This window comes from Carassius gibelio, chromosome A5 (assembly GCF_023724105.1).
Source record: "Carassius gibelio isolate Cgi1373 ecotype wild population from Czech Republic chromosome A5, carGib1.2-hapl.c, whole genome shotgun sequence".
Classification (NCBI taxonomy): domain Eukaryota; kingdom Metazoa; phylum Chordata; class Actinopteri; order Cypriniformes; family Cyprinidae; genus Carassius; species Carassius gibelio.
The window spans coordinates 36,422,454-36,439,057 of record NC_068375.1 but is presented as its reverse complement, the minus strand read 5'-3'; the positions used below and the strand labels follow the sequence as shown (position 1 = coordinate 36,439,057).

At 35.8% G+C, this 16,604-nt stretch overlaps 2 protein-coding genes and 1 long non-coding RNA gene across 4 annotated transcripts; 1 reads left to right on the top strand and 2 right to left on the bottom strand.

Moving 5' to 3' along the window:
• Positions 1–2,263: 2,263 nt before the first annotated feature.
• LOC128014584 (uncharacterized) lies at positions 2,264–3,792 on the bottom strand. The gene is made up of 4 exons (XR_008183583.1): positions 3,681–3,792; positions 3,411–3,465; positions 2,719–2,817; positions 2,264–2,636 (listed from the first exon to the last, which is right to left on the bottom strand). It is a non-coding gene; the product is annotated as an uncharacterized LOC128014584 (long non-coding RNA).
• A 1,502-nt stretch (positions 3,793–5,294) lies between these two features.
• LOC127988101 (potassium voltage-gated channel subfamily V member 2-like) lies at positions 5,295–8,185 on the bottom strand. The gene is made up of 2 exons (XM_052590647.1): positions 6,823–8,185; positions 5,295–5,756 (listed from the first exon to the last, which is right to left on the bottom strand). The coding sequence occupies exons 1-2, from the start codon at positions 8,122–8,124 to the stop codon at positions 5,484–5,486; spliced, it is 1,575 nt and encodes a 524-aa protein (XP_052446607.1). The 5' UTR covers positions 8,125–8,185; the 3' UTR covers positions 5,295–5,483.
• A 2,501-nt stretch (positions 8,186–10,686) lies between these two features.
• On the top strand, positions 10,687–16,202 carry LOC128014565 (RING finger and CHY zinc finger domain-containing protein 1). 2 transcript variants are annotated; one of them, XM_052598231.1, is made up of 8 exons: positions 10,687–10,804; positions 11,219–11,338; positions 11,470–11,585; positions 11,713–11,791; positions 11,875–11,978; positions 13,424–13,453; positions 13,650–13,770; positions 15,071–16,202. In XM_052598231.1, exons 1-8 carry the CDS (start codon positions 10,751–10,753, stop codon positions 15,200–15,202), a joined length of 756 nt encoding a protein of 251 aa, XP_052454191.1. In that variant the 5' UTR covers positions 10,687–10,750; the 3' UTR covers positions 15,203–16,202. The 2 variants fall into 2 exon arrangements, with proteins under 2 accessions (XP_052454191.1, XP_052454199.1); XM_052598239.1 differs by lacking the exon at positions 10,687–10,804 and adding an exon at positions 10,871–11,000.
• The last annotated feature ends 402 nt before the right edge of the window (positions 16,203–16,604 follow it).

Sequence of the window (16,604 nt, the reverse complement as noted above, 5' to 3'; positions counted from 1 at the left end):
AAAAAGAGACTACAATTTGCACGAGCTCACCAAAATTGGAAAGTTGAAGACTGGAAAAATGTTGCCTGGTCTGGATTTCTGTTGAGACGTAAACCGAATGAGAACATGGATCCATCATGCCTTGTTACCACTGTGCTGGCTGCTGGTGGTGGTGGTGTAATGGTGTGGGGGATGTTTTCTTGGCAGACTTTAGGCCCCTTAGTGCAAATTGGGCATTGTTTAAATGCCACGGCCTACCTGAGTATTGTTTCTGACCATGTCCATCCCTTTATGACCACCATGTACCCATCCTCTGATGGTTACTTCCAGAAGGATAATGCACCATGTCACAAAATTTGAATCATTTCAGATTGGTTTCTTTAACATGACGATGAGTTCACTGAACTAAAATGGCCCCAACAGTCACCAGATCTCAACCCAATAGAACATCTTTGGGATGTGCTGGAACGGAGCTTCGTGCCCTGGATGTGCATCCCACAAATCTCCATCAACTGCAAGATGCTATCCTATCAATATGGGCCAACATTTCTAAAGAAGAACATTTCTTTAAGATTATGATTTTGCAAAAGATTACATATACGATTATTTTTTCTTAGTTCATTTCCTTTTTTGAACATTTTGTTTAATAATCTGGATCTTTACCACAAAGCTGCAGAAGTTCTGACTGCATTTGTTCATGTGTGTGCAGGGAAATACAGCCTTTGCTTTGTTGGAATGAGCCAAACCACCACAACTTTATTTATTTATTTTGATGCATCCTGCCACGAGTGCTGCATTTCTTAAGATGCCATCTCAAGTTAATAATAGTCAAAGTTGTCCAACTTTTGAAAAGTGTCTTGAGACCCCATGGGACCCTGACATGCGAGCACCACAAACTCAAGCCCTGTAATTGCAGCTTTTTTATGTTCATATTATGTTAAATATAACTCAACAATTTTGTTGTACCATGCTGAGGGATGAAATAGACACATGTAATTAATTTGTACTTAACTGAAAGAAGAACTGAAGGAATGCTTTCAGCACCTTGTTGAATCAATGCCACGTAGAATTAAGGCAGTTCTGAAGGTGAAAGGGGGTTAAACACAGTACTAGTATGGTGTTCCTTATAATCCTTTAGGTGAGTGTGTATCACATTTAATTGAGTCCTGACCTAGATTGAATAAAAATAAAAAATAGACAGGTATTTGCACCTTCTTCCCTATATTGCTAATTTATATTTTACAATTAGGACTTTCTCAAAATTCTGAACTTTTTCTCAGAATTCTAAATTTATATCTTGCAATTGAGTTCATATTTTGTTTTTCTAACAAATTTCTCAGAATTCAGAGTTTATATCAAACAAATTCTGAATTTATATTTAGTAATTCTGTATTTTGATTTCATAATTCTAACTCGCACCCCCCTTGCAACGGCCCTGGGTGTCTATGTTAATAAGATCATGAGTTGTTGTATTTGTTCAACATAGATTGAATGAGTATCTACAAAACAACTAGAAAAATATTTTTTTTCATATCATGACATCTTTAATGTGTATGCTATAGGATCCAGATTGATGGGCCTCTTCCGGTCCCATCCGATGGCTCTCTGACACTGAAGGCAACCCTTTCTGTCCCCTCAGTGCTGCTTGTACATGTTTGTGCTCAGTCTAAGGAAGGGCCCAACCAGGTTAGTGCTAATATGACATAGCATTAACATTACAGCCATCTCATTTTAGATGCATGTTGCACCAAAAGGTTACATTACCAATCAGAGGTTTGGATATATGTGACTGACTATTTGTTTCTTGGGATCTAGAATTACAAGGGAATAGTTCGCCCAAAAAAGACAATTTGCTGAAATCGTACTCATCCTCAGGTCACCTGGGATGTAGAGGAGTTTGTTTCTTTATCTGAATGTATTTGGGGAAATGTAGCATTACATCCCTTGCTCACCAATGGATTCTCTGCAGTGAATGGGTGCATTGGTTTGGCCAACATGCAAATTGTCTGAACACAGTTAATTTTGGACTGTTTATCTGATGCTGCAATAATTTACACAACTATTTTAAGTCTACACAGCCTCTGTTTGCAATATTTGTATTCATCATGCACACAGGACAATCCACAGGTATATCTGAGATAAAAAAAAAAAAAAAAAAAAAAGATGAATGATGAATTTTTGAACAACAACTTTAAATTTTATTTACAGTATTTCCTTGTAAAAATGTAATATTAAATGCTGCCATCAGACTTTGAACTACCTGGACATTCAAAATGACATAAACTGTTAATCCCGATTTCTTTTTATTAATAAATATTGGTGTGGATGTTTACCGAAGTGGAACTATGATTCAGTGTATTTTCAACATTACATTGCAAGCTTTACATCTTCTGCATCGCATTATAATCAGAGATTCTTCAATGAAAGAAGAAACAGAGTCAGATCGGAGGAAATTTATACACATTTTCATGTATTCAGTAATTATTTAACACAATGAGGCATTAATCGGACATGATCTATTTGAAAACAGTGAAAGGTGTGAAAAGGGCACTGTAAAACCAAAGTGGCAGAACACAAGCATTACTCTACGATCTTTACAACAGAAATTATACAGATGTCGTTTAGAGCAGCTCACTTCAAGATTGTGTCTTCATTAGCTGTTGGATAAAAATATTTAGAGTCAGTACTCATCAATTTGCAGAAGAGTCACACTATTTAAATGTCAAGAGAAAACCTCACCTTCTGCTAGCTGCTTAGCAATGCGTTCCTTCTCCTCTCGTACCTTCTTCTCTTCCTCTTCTATTCTCCTCTCCTCCTCCGCAATTGGTTTCAGATTATCTGGAGCATAAAGAAAAAACTTTTAACTAAAATGCAAGGTCTTTGAGTATAGATTGTTTTTTGGAGACTTTCAACAACAGATATAGCAGCATTTTTAGTTAGAACCTTCTTTCCACCATGGAATTAAAAAAAAAAAAAAATTGTAATTACAGATTACTTTTTTCGTTGGAATTCTGAGGTTACATCTGGAAACTGTTATTTTTTCCAGACATGGAATAAATGATAATAATAAAAAATACATTCTTGCAATTCTGAGGTTAAAAAAAAGTTGCGCCATTTTTTTTTTTTTTTTTTACTTTTTGTTCCATAGTGGAAACAATCTTCCTTATTTTAACCAACAATTTTCTTTCATTTAATTTCTCTAAAAATTAAATACACTATTATTATATGTAGTGCATTACTACAGAAACATGCACTTTATAGTTGTGTTAATGAACCTTTAAACAAATCAATGTGACCTCCATAAGCCACCTGCAAAAAAAAGTGTGTGTGTTTGTGTAAAATATTGTCTGTTAGAACATATTTTTTAACACGTCCACAGAACGTCTTTTGAACACCAGTCACAATATTTCAGAAGAACTTTCTGTTTTTACCATATCTGCGCTTTCCGTAGAGAATACCAACGAGCAATGCAGACCATCTGGCTGTCTGAAAGACAAAATAAATCGAATTAATATCCATAATTCTGTCTTATTAACAAGAAATCTAAGAAATATCTTGACTTTCAGCATGCAGGCCATGTCAACACATCACAGTCCGCTCTGACCTCGGAGAGAAGCACGACAGAAATGAGGGAAAGAGACGCCTTTCTCCGTTTAATCTCAGTCATAAACATCCTGAATAATGGATTTATGAATACAAACCTTAATCAGCGGTGAGACTTGCATTGGAGGAGACATTTCCTTGCGTTTAGGACCGCGCTCGGTCTGCAGAGGTCAGAGAAGCGTAAGCACCACGAGAAGAAGAAGTGACGCTTATCAGCGCTCAGTGACGTCACAGTGGCGCCCCTACAGGCCTGGGGACGTATTACAGGAAGTTTCTTTTAGGTCTAAACCACTGATCTAGGATGTCCCTCCCAGGTCCCAACTAAGGTTTCTTCCTCGTTTATGATACAAAACATCTTGGGAGTTTCTTGTCAATATTTTGAACTATATATTCGCAAAAGAATCTCAGTAATGCAAAAGAAAATAATGTTTTGGGAAAGAAAATGAAAGGATTGAGAATATATAAATGTGCTTTTTGCAAACAAAAATAAATAATTGCAAAATATAAATGAAAGCAAAATAGGGAGCCCCTAAAGGGACCTTTCCAAAAAAAAATTTTATTTTTAAATATTAAAATGTTTTGATTGTGCGCCGTTCCCGCCTCCTTCATCCCGGTGTATATGGAGTTTCAATATCGTTACAGTGGTGCCGAAGCCCGGGAGAAGGAGGGACGGGCTGCTGAAGATCCCTCGCCGCTGTGGTGAATCCGCGGTGCCCTCGAGCTGGCGAGGTATGTGCCGCCAGGGACGCTCGAGGCGGTGGGCTGGAGCGAGTTGCCGGGGACGGGCGAGCTCGCTGCCGGCCGCCCACGATATGGAGGGGCGGCTGCCGTCCGTGAGGGAGCGGAGGAGTCGGCGCCGTTCGCCAGGGGGCCGGAGCCTGCTGCCTCCGCGATGGAATCCGGAGGGGCAGGTGCCTTGATCAGTTGTGATCTGCTTCTCAGGCTGATGACAAAAATTTGATGTCATATGACAAATGGTCTGTGCAACATCGCTTCAAGTTGAACACACCTATTGCCAGAAAGTGTAATGCACATGAAAGTGAAGCACAAAGGGAAAAAAAAGGTATTGCAAACTCACACTTGACTAAAATAAAAGCAGCTTTGCATATAAATTAGTAGCTTTGGCTATGGTGAATATGTTACAAAATCATTACTTTTGTTTCATTTTTTTTTTTTTGCAATTATTTATTTTTGTTTGCAAAACTTTTTTCTCACAATACTTCATTTCTTTTTCAATTCATTATTTTTGTTTGAAAAAAGCACATTGTTTTCTTTCTGAATACTTTCATTTTCCTTTTCAAAACTTAAATTATTTTGCAAATATATGTGGCATTAATTTGACTCCATACCTTTGGAACAAGAAGTGTTGTGAAAAATAAACTGAAAATGACTTGTATGGTCTCAAAAACAAATAACAAACAAGGAATCGCTGGGTTTTTGGTTGCTAAATACAGTGTTAATTCAGTATGGACACGTCATGGGAACTCTATAAATTAGATTAATCTTCTATTTTTGTTCAGTCAGGTCAAACTCAAAAGGCCAGGTAAGGTACAGTAGAACGTTAACTGTGAAGATAATGCAGGCTAGCATCAGTGTATTGTGGCTAAATGTGAGATAAAAATTAAGAAAAAACATGATGTCCAAACATTAAAATGTAGGCTACTATAATGCTGTAGTATAACTTTATTGTCAAAGAATTATACATGTCATGAAAACTAAACAATTGATAAATCACCAGGAACAAGATGTGAGGAATAACAGACTGTAAGTATGTACCACTTGATATTTTAAATCTGTGTTATTTATTACTTGTGTTTTAAAATTTCACTTGGCACTTTTACATAAGAGGCTTTTAAGAAACTGATCTCATTCAGACAAGATTCAATCGATTGCATTAGTCTCTACAAAACATTAGTGTCATTAGTTTCAATGCAGCCACACACTGTGAGTTTCTTCTTGGCTCTCAGGATGAAGTTAACCTTCCCTCTGTTCTTCATGTTGGAAGTATATTCATGAGACTTCAGTTTGGCATAGTAATCAGAGAACTTATTAAAGAGCATGGAGATAGGAAGGCCATTCAAAATGATCCCAAAGGAAATGCAGGCAAAGGCAAATAGCCGCCCCAAAAGGGTCTCTGGATACATGTCACCATATCCTACAGTAGAGATGCTAACCTGGAACGAGAAAATATTGGTAAAGTGATAAAAATTATAATTCTCTCATCATTCACCCAACCTTATGTGAAAGTGCATGGAGACCATAAGTGGTAAAGCAATTCTGAAGATGTATAGTAGCTTTGTGAGAGAAACTTGAAACTTCCCCATTAACTTTCACTGTTATGGAAAAGAGCAATTTGTTTAGAGACGTTGTATCAAACATGTATGGGTCAAAGTTTCTTTTATGCAAAAAAATCATTAGGATATTGACTAAAAATCATGTTCCATGAAGATATTTTGTACATTCCCTACCGTAAATATATCAAAACTTAATTTTTGATTAGTAATATGCATTGCTAATAACTTAAAGGCGATTTTCTCAGTATTTAAATTTTTTTGCACCCTCAGACTCCAGATATTCAAATAGTTGTATCTCGACCAAATATTCAGATCAAACCATATATCAATGGAAAGCTTATTTATTCAGCTTTCAGATTGTTTATAAATTTAAATAAATATAAAAAAATGACACTTAAGACTGGTTTTGTGGTCCAGGGTCACATATCTATTGCTAAATATACATATTATTCATACAAATGCTTAAGTAATTTTAGAGCTTAGGGATACTGACCTAATTATGTCAAACGCAATGCTTCATGAGAGGCCAATTCTTTTGGTACAATTTGCTTGGTACCATTCTGATTGCTAGAGATTTATCTACAGAATTATGGGTAATGTAGTTTTCCATGAGGAATTCCACTCTTAAACATGATTATATGTAATATAAAATGAAGTTATAAAATTTGTTGGAATAATCTATACTGATCGCTTAAACATTAGCATACACTGTCAATTAAACAACCGTGGAGCTCACAGTAAGTCTTTCAAAACCAATTCCCCTACAGAGAAAAGGATTGGTATTTTACTTCCAGAACCCACCACTCTTTAAATATCTCCTTTTCTATTTTCCACAGAAAAAAAGAAAGTAATTCTGGTTTTAAAAGACATGAGAGTAAGCAATTCAACTAAATTCAACACCAATTATATCATATCTGCATGATAAATAGAAATAAAGTTTACTTACAGATGCCCACCACCAAGAATGTGGAATACTGATGAATTTGGTTTGAGGGACGTCGTGTTCAACAGTATAAACCATGGCGGAGAATGTGAAGATCCCCATGGCGATAAAGAGGAAGAGACATCCCACCTGCTGGTAGCACTGCCTCAACGTGAAGCCAAACGCTCTGAGCCCCGTTGAGTGACGCGCCAGTTTCAGAACACGAAAAATACGCATGAGTCGCATGATTCGTAACACTTGTCCCACCTTGCTCACCTGACCAACAGTCTCCACGTCAGCGGTTTGTTTCCTAGAACCAAAGGTCTCAATGCTTTCAAGAGCAAATTGGAGAAACTGCGGCAGGATGGCCATGAGGTCAACCGTGTTCAGAATGCTCTTAACAAAGCAACCCATATCTGGGGTTGAAACTAGACGCAATAGGTACTCGGAGGTGAAGAAGGTTATACACAGAGTCTCTACAAGCTCTCCATATGTCTTTCCGCTAAACTCGTTAGCAGATGCCATGTTCTCCATTTCGTCTACCGTAGTCAAAGTCATGGTAACCAGTGACACCAGCACAAACATACTCGAGGCGACCGCCATTAGTTTAGCTGGTATCGAGGAGAACGGTTTCTCCATGAAGCTCCAAATCGAGCGTCTCATCTTGCCTAGGAACATGTTATCAAACGCGTCCTCGTTTTCTTCGATTTCCACCTCCTCCTCCAGTTCCTTCTGAACCTTGAGCTGTTCGCACAACTCATCATGTTTCTCCTCAAGGAGGATCCGACAGCACCGTTGCGAGTATTTGATCCGAACGCCCCAGTAATTGATCTCTTCCAAGAAGTTCCTCGGACAAAGCTCATCCTTGATCCACAGCACGCCGGTCCTGTAGAAGTTGAAGATGCTGTTGAAGACGTCTGGATCTCGGTCGAAGAAATACTCATTGTCCTTTACAATGTAGTCGTCACAGAGTTTCAACTTCATGTTGAGGTCTGTATAGGTTGCAAGACGTCCGATTCTGCTCTGTGGGTATCTTGCTGCCATTTTGTAGGTGATACAGTAGGACTTTCCACCAACGTTGAGGTTAAGCATGCAATTCCTGCTGGGTGATGCGTTTGCAAACCACAGTGTTGGTTCCGAATGCATCTCAACCTCCTCATCATCACCGAAGATTTCATAGATATCCGTCTGTAGTTCGCCTAAAGAGCTCCACTGTTTTAACAAACACTGTTTAGCGAACGGAGCAGTGTCGTCTGTTGACTCAGAGGTTGCTAGTTTGCAGTTGGGAAAGAGGCTCTGTCTCCTGTTTCTCTGAAAGTTGAACATCCTTTCAGTCCTCAGCTATCCTCCTCGAGGAGGATAGCTAGTGTACCGTACACCTGTAAATCTCAGAGCTTTACTGATGTTAAATCTACCTTATTTAAGTATAAAGAGGCAAGCAGGAGATAGCGCCAGAGCTCTAATGCTCTCTATAAGGAGCTAAGAGTTCAAATTAAATGCCACGATCCTTTAAGCTTTTGCTTGTTTGTTATGTCTGCTTTGAGTTCTTTGAAATGGCATGCTTGCCATGTGTCCATGAATGAATGCTCTTACCAAGTTACAGATGAGTTTAAGACCCCCCTTAAACACCCATTTTCTTATTCATAAACTTGTTCTAAACAAGAGGCTCTTTAGCCACAGTAGTTAGAAATAGAGTGCCATATTTACTACAGGATAATGATAGTTAGATTTAAACAAGCACCCAAACAGACAAAGAAATTATTAGGTATGAAAAATTCATGAACCATGCAGTGTTTATTTGATCAATTTATTTGAAAGTAAAGTAAAAACAGTAAAATTTAGAAATATCGTTACAAATTTAAATACTGTTTTTTATTTGAATACATTTTCAAATATAGCTGAATTTTCAGCAGCCATTACTCAATGAACCTAGCTTTGTAAACAATGGAAAGAGCAGGACAGTTAATGCAAGATAAAGTCACTTAAGGTAACCAGGTCACTAAGACTTTAAAACCTTAAGTTCCAACTTGTTCTCCTGAGAAAACCCACCTATTTAACAATGTGGAGATTTTTATATGATTTTTTACTATGTGATTTCGATGTAATATAGGATCCTTAGAAAAAATGAAGCATGAAAGTCCGCCCTTACCCTACCCCTAAATTCATACAAATTAGCCAATAATTCACCAAAATTGTTTCCAATTGTCAAAAGGTGTGTTGTTAAGTTTAATTACTGAGATAATTATTCCTGTTAACTTTGCAGGTACATTTTTGGCATATGCTTCTTATATTGCCATTATGTTCATGAATTATTCTCCTTGCAATTATCTATTGTCCTTTGGGAAAAAAAAAATAAGAAAAAAAGAATGAAAGAATAAATATTTAGTAACTGGTGGCCTCTGTTAGATTATCACTTATTCAGAAATAATCCATTCCACTATTCTATTTTTATTTTATGTCCTATATCTCTTTATATTGCAAAACACCCCCCCATATAAAAGTGTCACGGGATGCAAGATAAAACCAATACACAAAATAATCTTGTATAACATAACAGTGGTGCCTGACTGAACATGTTAGCTAGTTTTATAACATGAAGTTCATTCAGTGGCTTTAAGACTCTTAAGGGCTTAAATTCACAATAGATCAGATTAAGCAATCATTTAGGGAAATAATGGGTATGTTTTTAATCACTGTCATTTCATTCATTTAATATCATTTATTTCTAAAGCACTATTCAAACAATAAAGAGTTGCACCAAAGTGCTAAACAGACATTAATAAAACATTTTGGTAAGGGAAAAATCACATCATAAAACAACACAAAACCACAAAAGCAATAAAAGTCAACCTTCTACACTCGCAAAGGCTAGAGAGAGGAAGTGGATTTTTAAGCAACTTTTAAAAATGGCTAATGTAGGAGCAGATCTGATAGCAGATCACCCCTTCTCCTAAATTTCGTCCTCGTAACAAGCAAAGTTGTGGTCAGTTTGTGACAAGATTATGATATCTGCAGATCGTTTACTGACCATATTCAAAATTTGATTCCAATGATTAATAATGGCTTAGAAAATCCTTGTGACCGTAAGAGAGAAGAATTGCAATTAGCTCTGCAACATACAAAAAAGTTTTATCAACATCTCTGGTATATATCAGAAAACATTTCTGGCTGGTATAAATTAGAAAAAGCCACAGTTGAGACAAAGCTCAATTTCTCTGACAGAAAAAGATCACTTGGAATTGGATACCCATTACTCTCTTAAATACGGATTCAGGACTAGATAAAATTATTCATGAATCTCAAATGGGTTTCATGAAAAACAGACATATTAGTAATAATATCACTCTTATTTTTGACCTTTTAGACTATTCAGACCTGATAGAGTCAGGTTAAAATGTTAGGCCCTGAATATATTGGCATTAAAACACTTTTAAACTTAACTGGTTAAGTTTAACTTGTTGGTTAACTTGTCTAACAAATTAAAAATTCTGTGTGGTTATTTATCCAGCAATGTTTTTTTTCGGAAGCTTGGACGCTTATCTTTTCGTTTCTAACATTATTGATAACAAATCAGCATATCAGAATGATTTCTGAAGCATCACAGAAGACCGGCATAATGATGCTGAAAATTCAGCTTTGCATCACAGGAATAAATTATATTTATAATTATTATAAGTATATTACGATAGATATACTAACTTGACATTGTTAAGTATCTTCCAAAATATTCTGTTTTCATAAATAAAATAAAAAACCGTAAAATTAAAGCTTCATTATGATACTATTAAATTACATTAATTATTTTTTCTCATGTTAAAAAATACATATATATTTAATATTATTTATAGAACTTGTTTTATTCCCTTTTGTAGTTCGATAGAAAAGATAGAGGACCCCAAGCACGAATGTCAAAGGACTTTTAAATAAAGATATCTATCATTTTAAATGAAACATGGCCGCCACGCCAGATGGATGTGTGCATTACGCTCGGAGCTGTTTGTTAAAAGTGAGCGACATGTACTTACACGTTACATGTAGACTTTGTGTTTCGCACATGCTTGCCGACATCAAAGAGTTAGCTCGGCTATTTGGTTAAATGCAGGCTTTGTCGCGCGAGGACGTGTGATTGAAACCATTCTAATTAGCATACTAGCTAACTTATGGGAATAAACATCTCTGAAGACCTATTGACAGGTTTTAATGTTCAGTATAAGATTTATTTTTTTTACTCAAATCAAATTAGTGTTGGCTTAAAGGCAACGGATTCGATATGTTAGTTTAGACTCAACGCTATGCTCGATAGGGACAAGTAAATAAAGAGTTTTGTTTGATGGCAGTGATGTTCTCGTGCAGTAAACTGGACTGTTGCACGTGCATTGATATTGTTATGTGTTTGTGATCTGTCTCTATCTCTCTGTAGGCGCCCTGCTGTGGGAAGTTTTATGTTTGCAGACTCTGTCATGATGGTGAAGAGAACCATGAGATGGACCGCTTTAAGGTCCGAGAGGTCAGATGTGCAGCATGCAATACTATTCAAGAGGTAAAGTCATATTTAAGCTATTTAAATTCTAAATTAAAATAGACTTTGCTTGGATGAATCTCACCAAACATTTTTCTTAATGCATATTTCTCTGATAATGTTTAAAGCTGCTGTGCTTTCTCATTTTTCAGGCTCGGCAGACATGTAAAGAATGTGAGGTGAAGTTCGGGGAGTATTACTGTGACGTTTGCCATCTGTTTGATAAAGACAAGAAGCAGTACCACTGCCAGCTATGTGGGATATGCAGGTTTGCATTAGCAAATGAATAAACAAAACATGCAAAACAACGTACAAATTAGAGGCATCTTCATTATTCAACCGCAGCTATACATTTGATTCTCATTGACCTTCTTCTTCTTCTCTGTTACCTTCAGAATTGGCCCGAAAGAGAAATACTTCCATTGTATGAAGTGCAATTTATGTTTAGCCACTGATCTAAAAGATAATCACAAGGTAATGTCTCTTCCTGACTCTTGAACATTGCTTGATTGTTTTGTAGTTAGTAGGGAAATATTAATCAGTTCCTGCTGTTTCAGTGTGTTGAGAATGTGTCTAGGCAGAACTGTCCTGTATGTATGGAGGACATCCATTCGTCCAGAATAAGGGCTCATGTGCTCCCCTGCGGTCATCTGCTACACAAGTGAGTGTTTGATTATTACTAGTAATATTAACTACCGGTTTGGATACAATTAACTACATTTATTTGACATAAAATGTTAAATCTGGGTTTTTGTGCATCTTAAAATGTCTTAAATCACCCTTCCACTAATCAAGGCCTTTATGTGCCTGAAATCAAAGCAGAAAGTCTTAAATTAATAGTCATTGCATGCTTATATTTTCTCGCTCTCTTTTTTCCCTCTATACAAATATTGAAACATTCATGAATCAAGATATATTATTAACTTGATATGCAAAAATGAAGATATACACTGCTGTTTAAATGTTTAGGATCCATAAGATTTTTTATTGTTTTTAAAGTAGTCTCTTCAGTTCATCACGGCTGCATTTATTTGACCAAAAAAAAATAAAATAAAAATACTGATATTGTAAAATATTGCCATTTAAAATAATGGTTTTCTATTTCGATATACTTTAAAATATAATACATTTTTCTGATCCGATCAAAGCTGAATATTTTGTGGAAATCCTTCAGAAATCCTTCCAATATGCTGATTTATTACTAATGTTGGAAACAGTTGCGCTTGTATTATATAAGCATATGATAATATAATAATATATGTATATATTGGAACCTGTGATAATTTTTTAGTACTGTAAACTTTAAAAGAACAGCATTTATTTAAAATAGAAATCTTTTTAAACCACATAAGTCTTCATCATCACTTTTTATTAATTTCTCACATCCTTGCTGAATAAAGGCATTTCTTTAAAAAAAATTTACAATTAAAAAATACTGACCCCAAACTTATGAATGGTTGTGTATATTGTTGCAAAAGATTTATATTTTGAATAAATGCTGTTCTTTTTTTTTTACTTTTTATTCATCAAAGAATCCTGAAAAAAAGTATCACAGGTTCCAAAAAAAAAAAGCATTTTAGAATGATTCCTGAAGAATCATGTGACATTGAAGACTGGGGTAATGATGCTGATGAAAATTCAGCTTTGCATCACAGGAATAAATTATATTTAAAAGTATATTAAAATAGAAAAACATTATTTTAAATTGCAATAATATTTCACAGGTTTAATATTTCATAATTAATTTCAAACACATGCATCTATGATGAGCAGAAGAGACTTCTTTAAAAAACATTACAAATCTTACTGATTGCAAACTTTTGAACGAAAGTGTATAGTTTTGAAAACTCTTGAAAAATTGAGTTTATGCTTAAAACAAGTACAAATATCTGTCAATGATAAAAAGTCATGAATAGAACATGATAGATTTTGGTAGATTCACAACTGCATTTAAATGCTCCTAAACACTTTTAAATTTATCTTCAGTATATATGCTAGGAAACATATTTTCTATTAAAAATGCTGAAATCGTATGTTTAAGATCATAGTGTGTACCATCTGTGTGTCGTCAAATGAATGTGATTTAATGTTTGTTGTTGCTTGCAGAACATGCTTTGAGGACATGTGCATAACTGGGTAAGGAATGATGTTTTTTTTTTGTGACCGTTGCATAAATAATTTCTTATGACTTGCTGCTAGTTCTTCATAGACTCAAGAAGTGTCACACTCATCTGTTGCACAGGAACATGTTGCCCCTCTGAGCTGTGTTTACATGTTTTGATCCTCACTGCGCTCCGTGTTCTGAGGCTAGGTCATGTTGTCTGTCCCGCAGTTCTTACCGCTGTCCTCTGTGCATGCATTCGGTCTTCAACATGGAGGAGTTCTGGGAAGAGAGAGATAAGGAAATTTCCCAGTCTCCCATGCCCACAGAGTACCGGGACACTACGGTCAAGGTAACAGAGCCATCATCATTTACATGTATTCATTTAGCAGATACTTTATCTAAATAACCATTCAAATGAGGAGCAATGCAGACACAAGCAGAATTGAATGTTGGTTTATGAGTCTGTGAGATGTGCTCATATCCTGCGGAGGAAAAATGGCAAAAGATTCAGATCTGATGTGGCTACATCTACTTTGGTCATTGTACTGTGAAGAATAGCTGTGTTTCCACTGTCGGGCCAGTGTGAGCCAGTGCTTCAGATAGGCCGGGCAGAGCTAATGACCTCGGACCTGTAGCACCGAGGCCAAAATAACGCTGCGTTTCCACCGTCGGGCCACAAGATGCACTGCGCTTCATTAAAACCTTTACACGCATCTCCGAAGCAAGGTCACAAAACCCCATCATTTCACAGACAAAGAGAAGTTATCACAAAACCAATAAGAAATAAATCACTGGAACTAGTGCAATCACAAAACAAACATGATAAAAGCGTCCGTTTGTTTGCATGCTTTGCTCAATATTTAAATCCAAAAGCATGATGTTTTACTATAATAAGTGATACATTGATCATGATGAATTAATTTATCATAATTGAAAATGAATCGTTTCTATCTGACTTTCATTTTCAGTAAATTTTCAGTTTTAGCTATTTTAGTTTTTAACTTGGAAGCATTCCTCATTTTAATTTGCGCATTTCATCTAATATTTATATTTTATTTCATTGAACAAAAATGATTTCTAATAGCTTTAGGTAATATAATGATTTATAATAGCTTTTTTAAACCTTACCTGTTATTTGTAATAAAAAATGTTCTATAATTATGTAGTTTTATTTATAGTCGTTATGTTTATAATAATTTTTTATATATTGCAAAATAAAACTACACCTCTTGTGGGACCATACCCCCCCCCCCCCCCCATGACAGTTAAGCACATTTCCTCTGATTCATCAGTTCTTATTTCTGAAATAAAAATTGCATTCTAATTAAATAAATGTAATATATATATTTTTTCCTCACAGTAGAATTTACCTTTAATTATACTGATTTAATAATAAACAAAGTTATTATGCTTTTTACTGTTGACCACAAATTAGAATAATAGAATTATTGGGAATTACAAAAAAGTGTTGGTCACAATCATAAATGGTCCTAAATCTAGTTTCTTTTATTCATTTGGTTAGCTTTTATTTATGTAGAAGTATTCTTTTTTCCTTTGATGATGTAACGGTGAAATATGACCTGTTCTTGTGAGATTCCCCTTTACAAGTCAGCTACACTTTATGAATGCATGTGTTTTTATGTTCACAGATCATATGCAATGACTGCCAGGCTCACTGCACTGTCTCCTTCCACGTGTTGGGGCTGAAGTGCAGCTCCTGTGGCTCTTACAACACGGCGCAGGACGGAGGGCTGATCGGCGCCCCTGCTTTAAACACATGACAGTCTGAAGAAGAGCCCGACACGGACCACCACGAAATAAATCAGCTCTCAGTTAAGCTTTTACACAACTGATAAATAGAAATACAAGCTCTCCTCTCACGCTGCTGTACAGCTGCTGTTTTTCTTCTTGCTTGATTAAAAAGGATAAGAGCATATTTGAGGCTTCTTTAATTTTCTGTCTGTGAAGAGTCAGTTGTGTGAGATTTGCAACTTCTGTATATGTTAATTTTGATATTTGATAATCCTGTGCTGGAGGATAGGCTGCTTTGTTGACTGAATCCTCAGTATCTATCAAGAGTATTTTTGGTTCATATTAATGAAAAATATCTGATTATCAGAAAATTATCTGGCTCTGATATTCATTGAGGGCCAGTGGACATCATCGTCGAACTTCTGTTCATTTTAAAATGATTTAATGCTATTTATTGATTAATGCTGGACAAGCCACAAACATTGTATTAAAGAAATAAAATAAAATTATCACATTGCATATTATGTTTTTTAGGAATCTTATAAAAAAAAAATTGGTTCTTATTTTTTGGTTCTTGAAGATTGTCTTCTAAAAGGAATCTCGTTCTCTGTAATTCTTGCTTCTTTTTAATTGATTCATTGAGTATGATTCTAGAAATTGTTGATATTTCTACAAGCCCATTCACACCAAGAATGATAACTATATTATCGTCTGTTTATTCCAAGCAGACGCTCGTCTGCCACTTAAAATTCTCGAGCTCGCTTTATAGCAGGATTGATTCTGATGTTAATGTTTTTATCGTTCATCAGCTGGAAAACAAATGGTTCTGAAAATGATTCCAATGATACCATTTCTCTGTGCCTTCATCTTTATAGCTGTAGTGTGGACTCTGCTATTCTTTAATATTGAGAACGATTTTTAGAACTATTTCTTAAATGTTATCTTTATAATTATTGTCCTTGGTGTGAACAGGCATTAATACTGATATTCAGCCATTTTTGAGAATTAAATTTCTGTTTTCTTTTCTTTTTTCAAAGCGTACTTCTGTTGCACTTCAAATACAATGGTTGCAACACTTAATTGCCAACACAAATCAGTCCAAAACCCCTGAGCATTTACACGCCCCTGATATGATACACCTAAGATCTGCCGTTACTACTGTCCCACAGCTGTGGGTGTGGGTTATTTGTGGCCTCCACATATGTTTAGTCTTGACTTTAGCTGGCAGCAGTGAATGGTGAGCTCGCCTTCACTGAAAGGGTTGTGAAATACAAGCTTTTAGTCACAGGAGAGATGACCCGTAATTGGTTCAGAGGCTGTATCTCGGACACTTTTTGATGATGATGAAATGAAAATTGGTATGCTTTTTCAGAACCATGGTCTGAGGGCCCATACCAAATTTGGGAACAGCGCCACCTACAGGCCATAAGA

Bases quoted from the DNA above. Each gene is read 5' to 3' on its own strand.
- LOC128014565 (XM_052598231.1), top strand. From the start codon at position 10,751: ATGGCCGCCACGCCAGATGGATGTGTGCATTACGCTCGGAGCTGTTTG. The intron at 10,805-11,218 runs GTGAGCGACATG...ATCTCTCTGTAG, and splicing joins CTCGGAGCTGTTTGTTAAAA to GCGCCCTGCTGTGGGAAGTT. The intron at 11,792-11,874 runs GTAATGTCTCTT...CTGCTGTTTCAG, and splicing joins ATCTAAAAGATAATCACAAG to TGTGTTGAGAATGTGTCTAG.
- LOC127988101 (XM_052590647.1), bottom strand. From the start codon at position 8,124: ATGTTCAACTTTCAGAGAAACAGGAGACAGAGCCTCTTTCCCAACTGC. The intron at 5,757-6,822 runs GTAAGTAAACTT...TTCTCGTTCCAG, and splicing joins ATTCTTGGTGGTGGGCATCT to GTTAGCATCTCTACTGTAGG.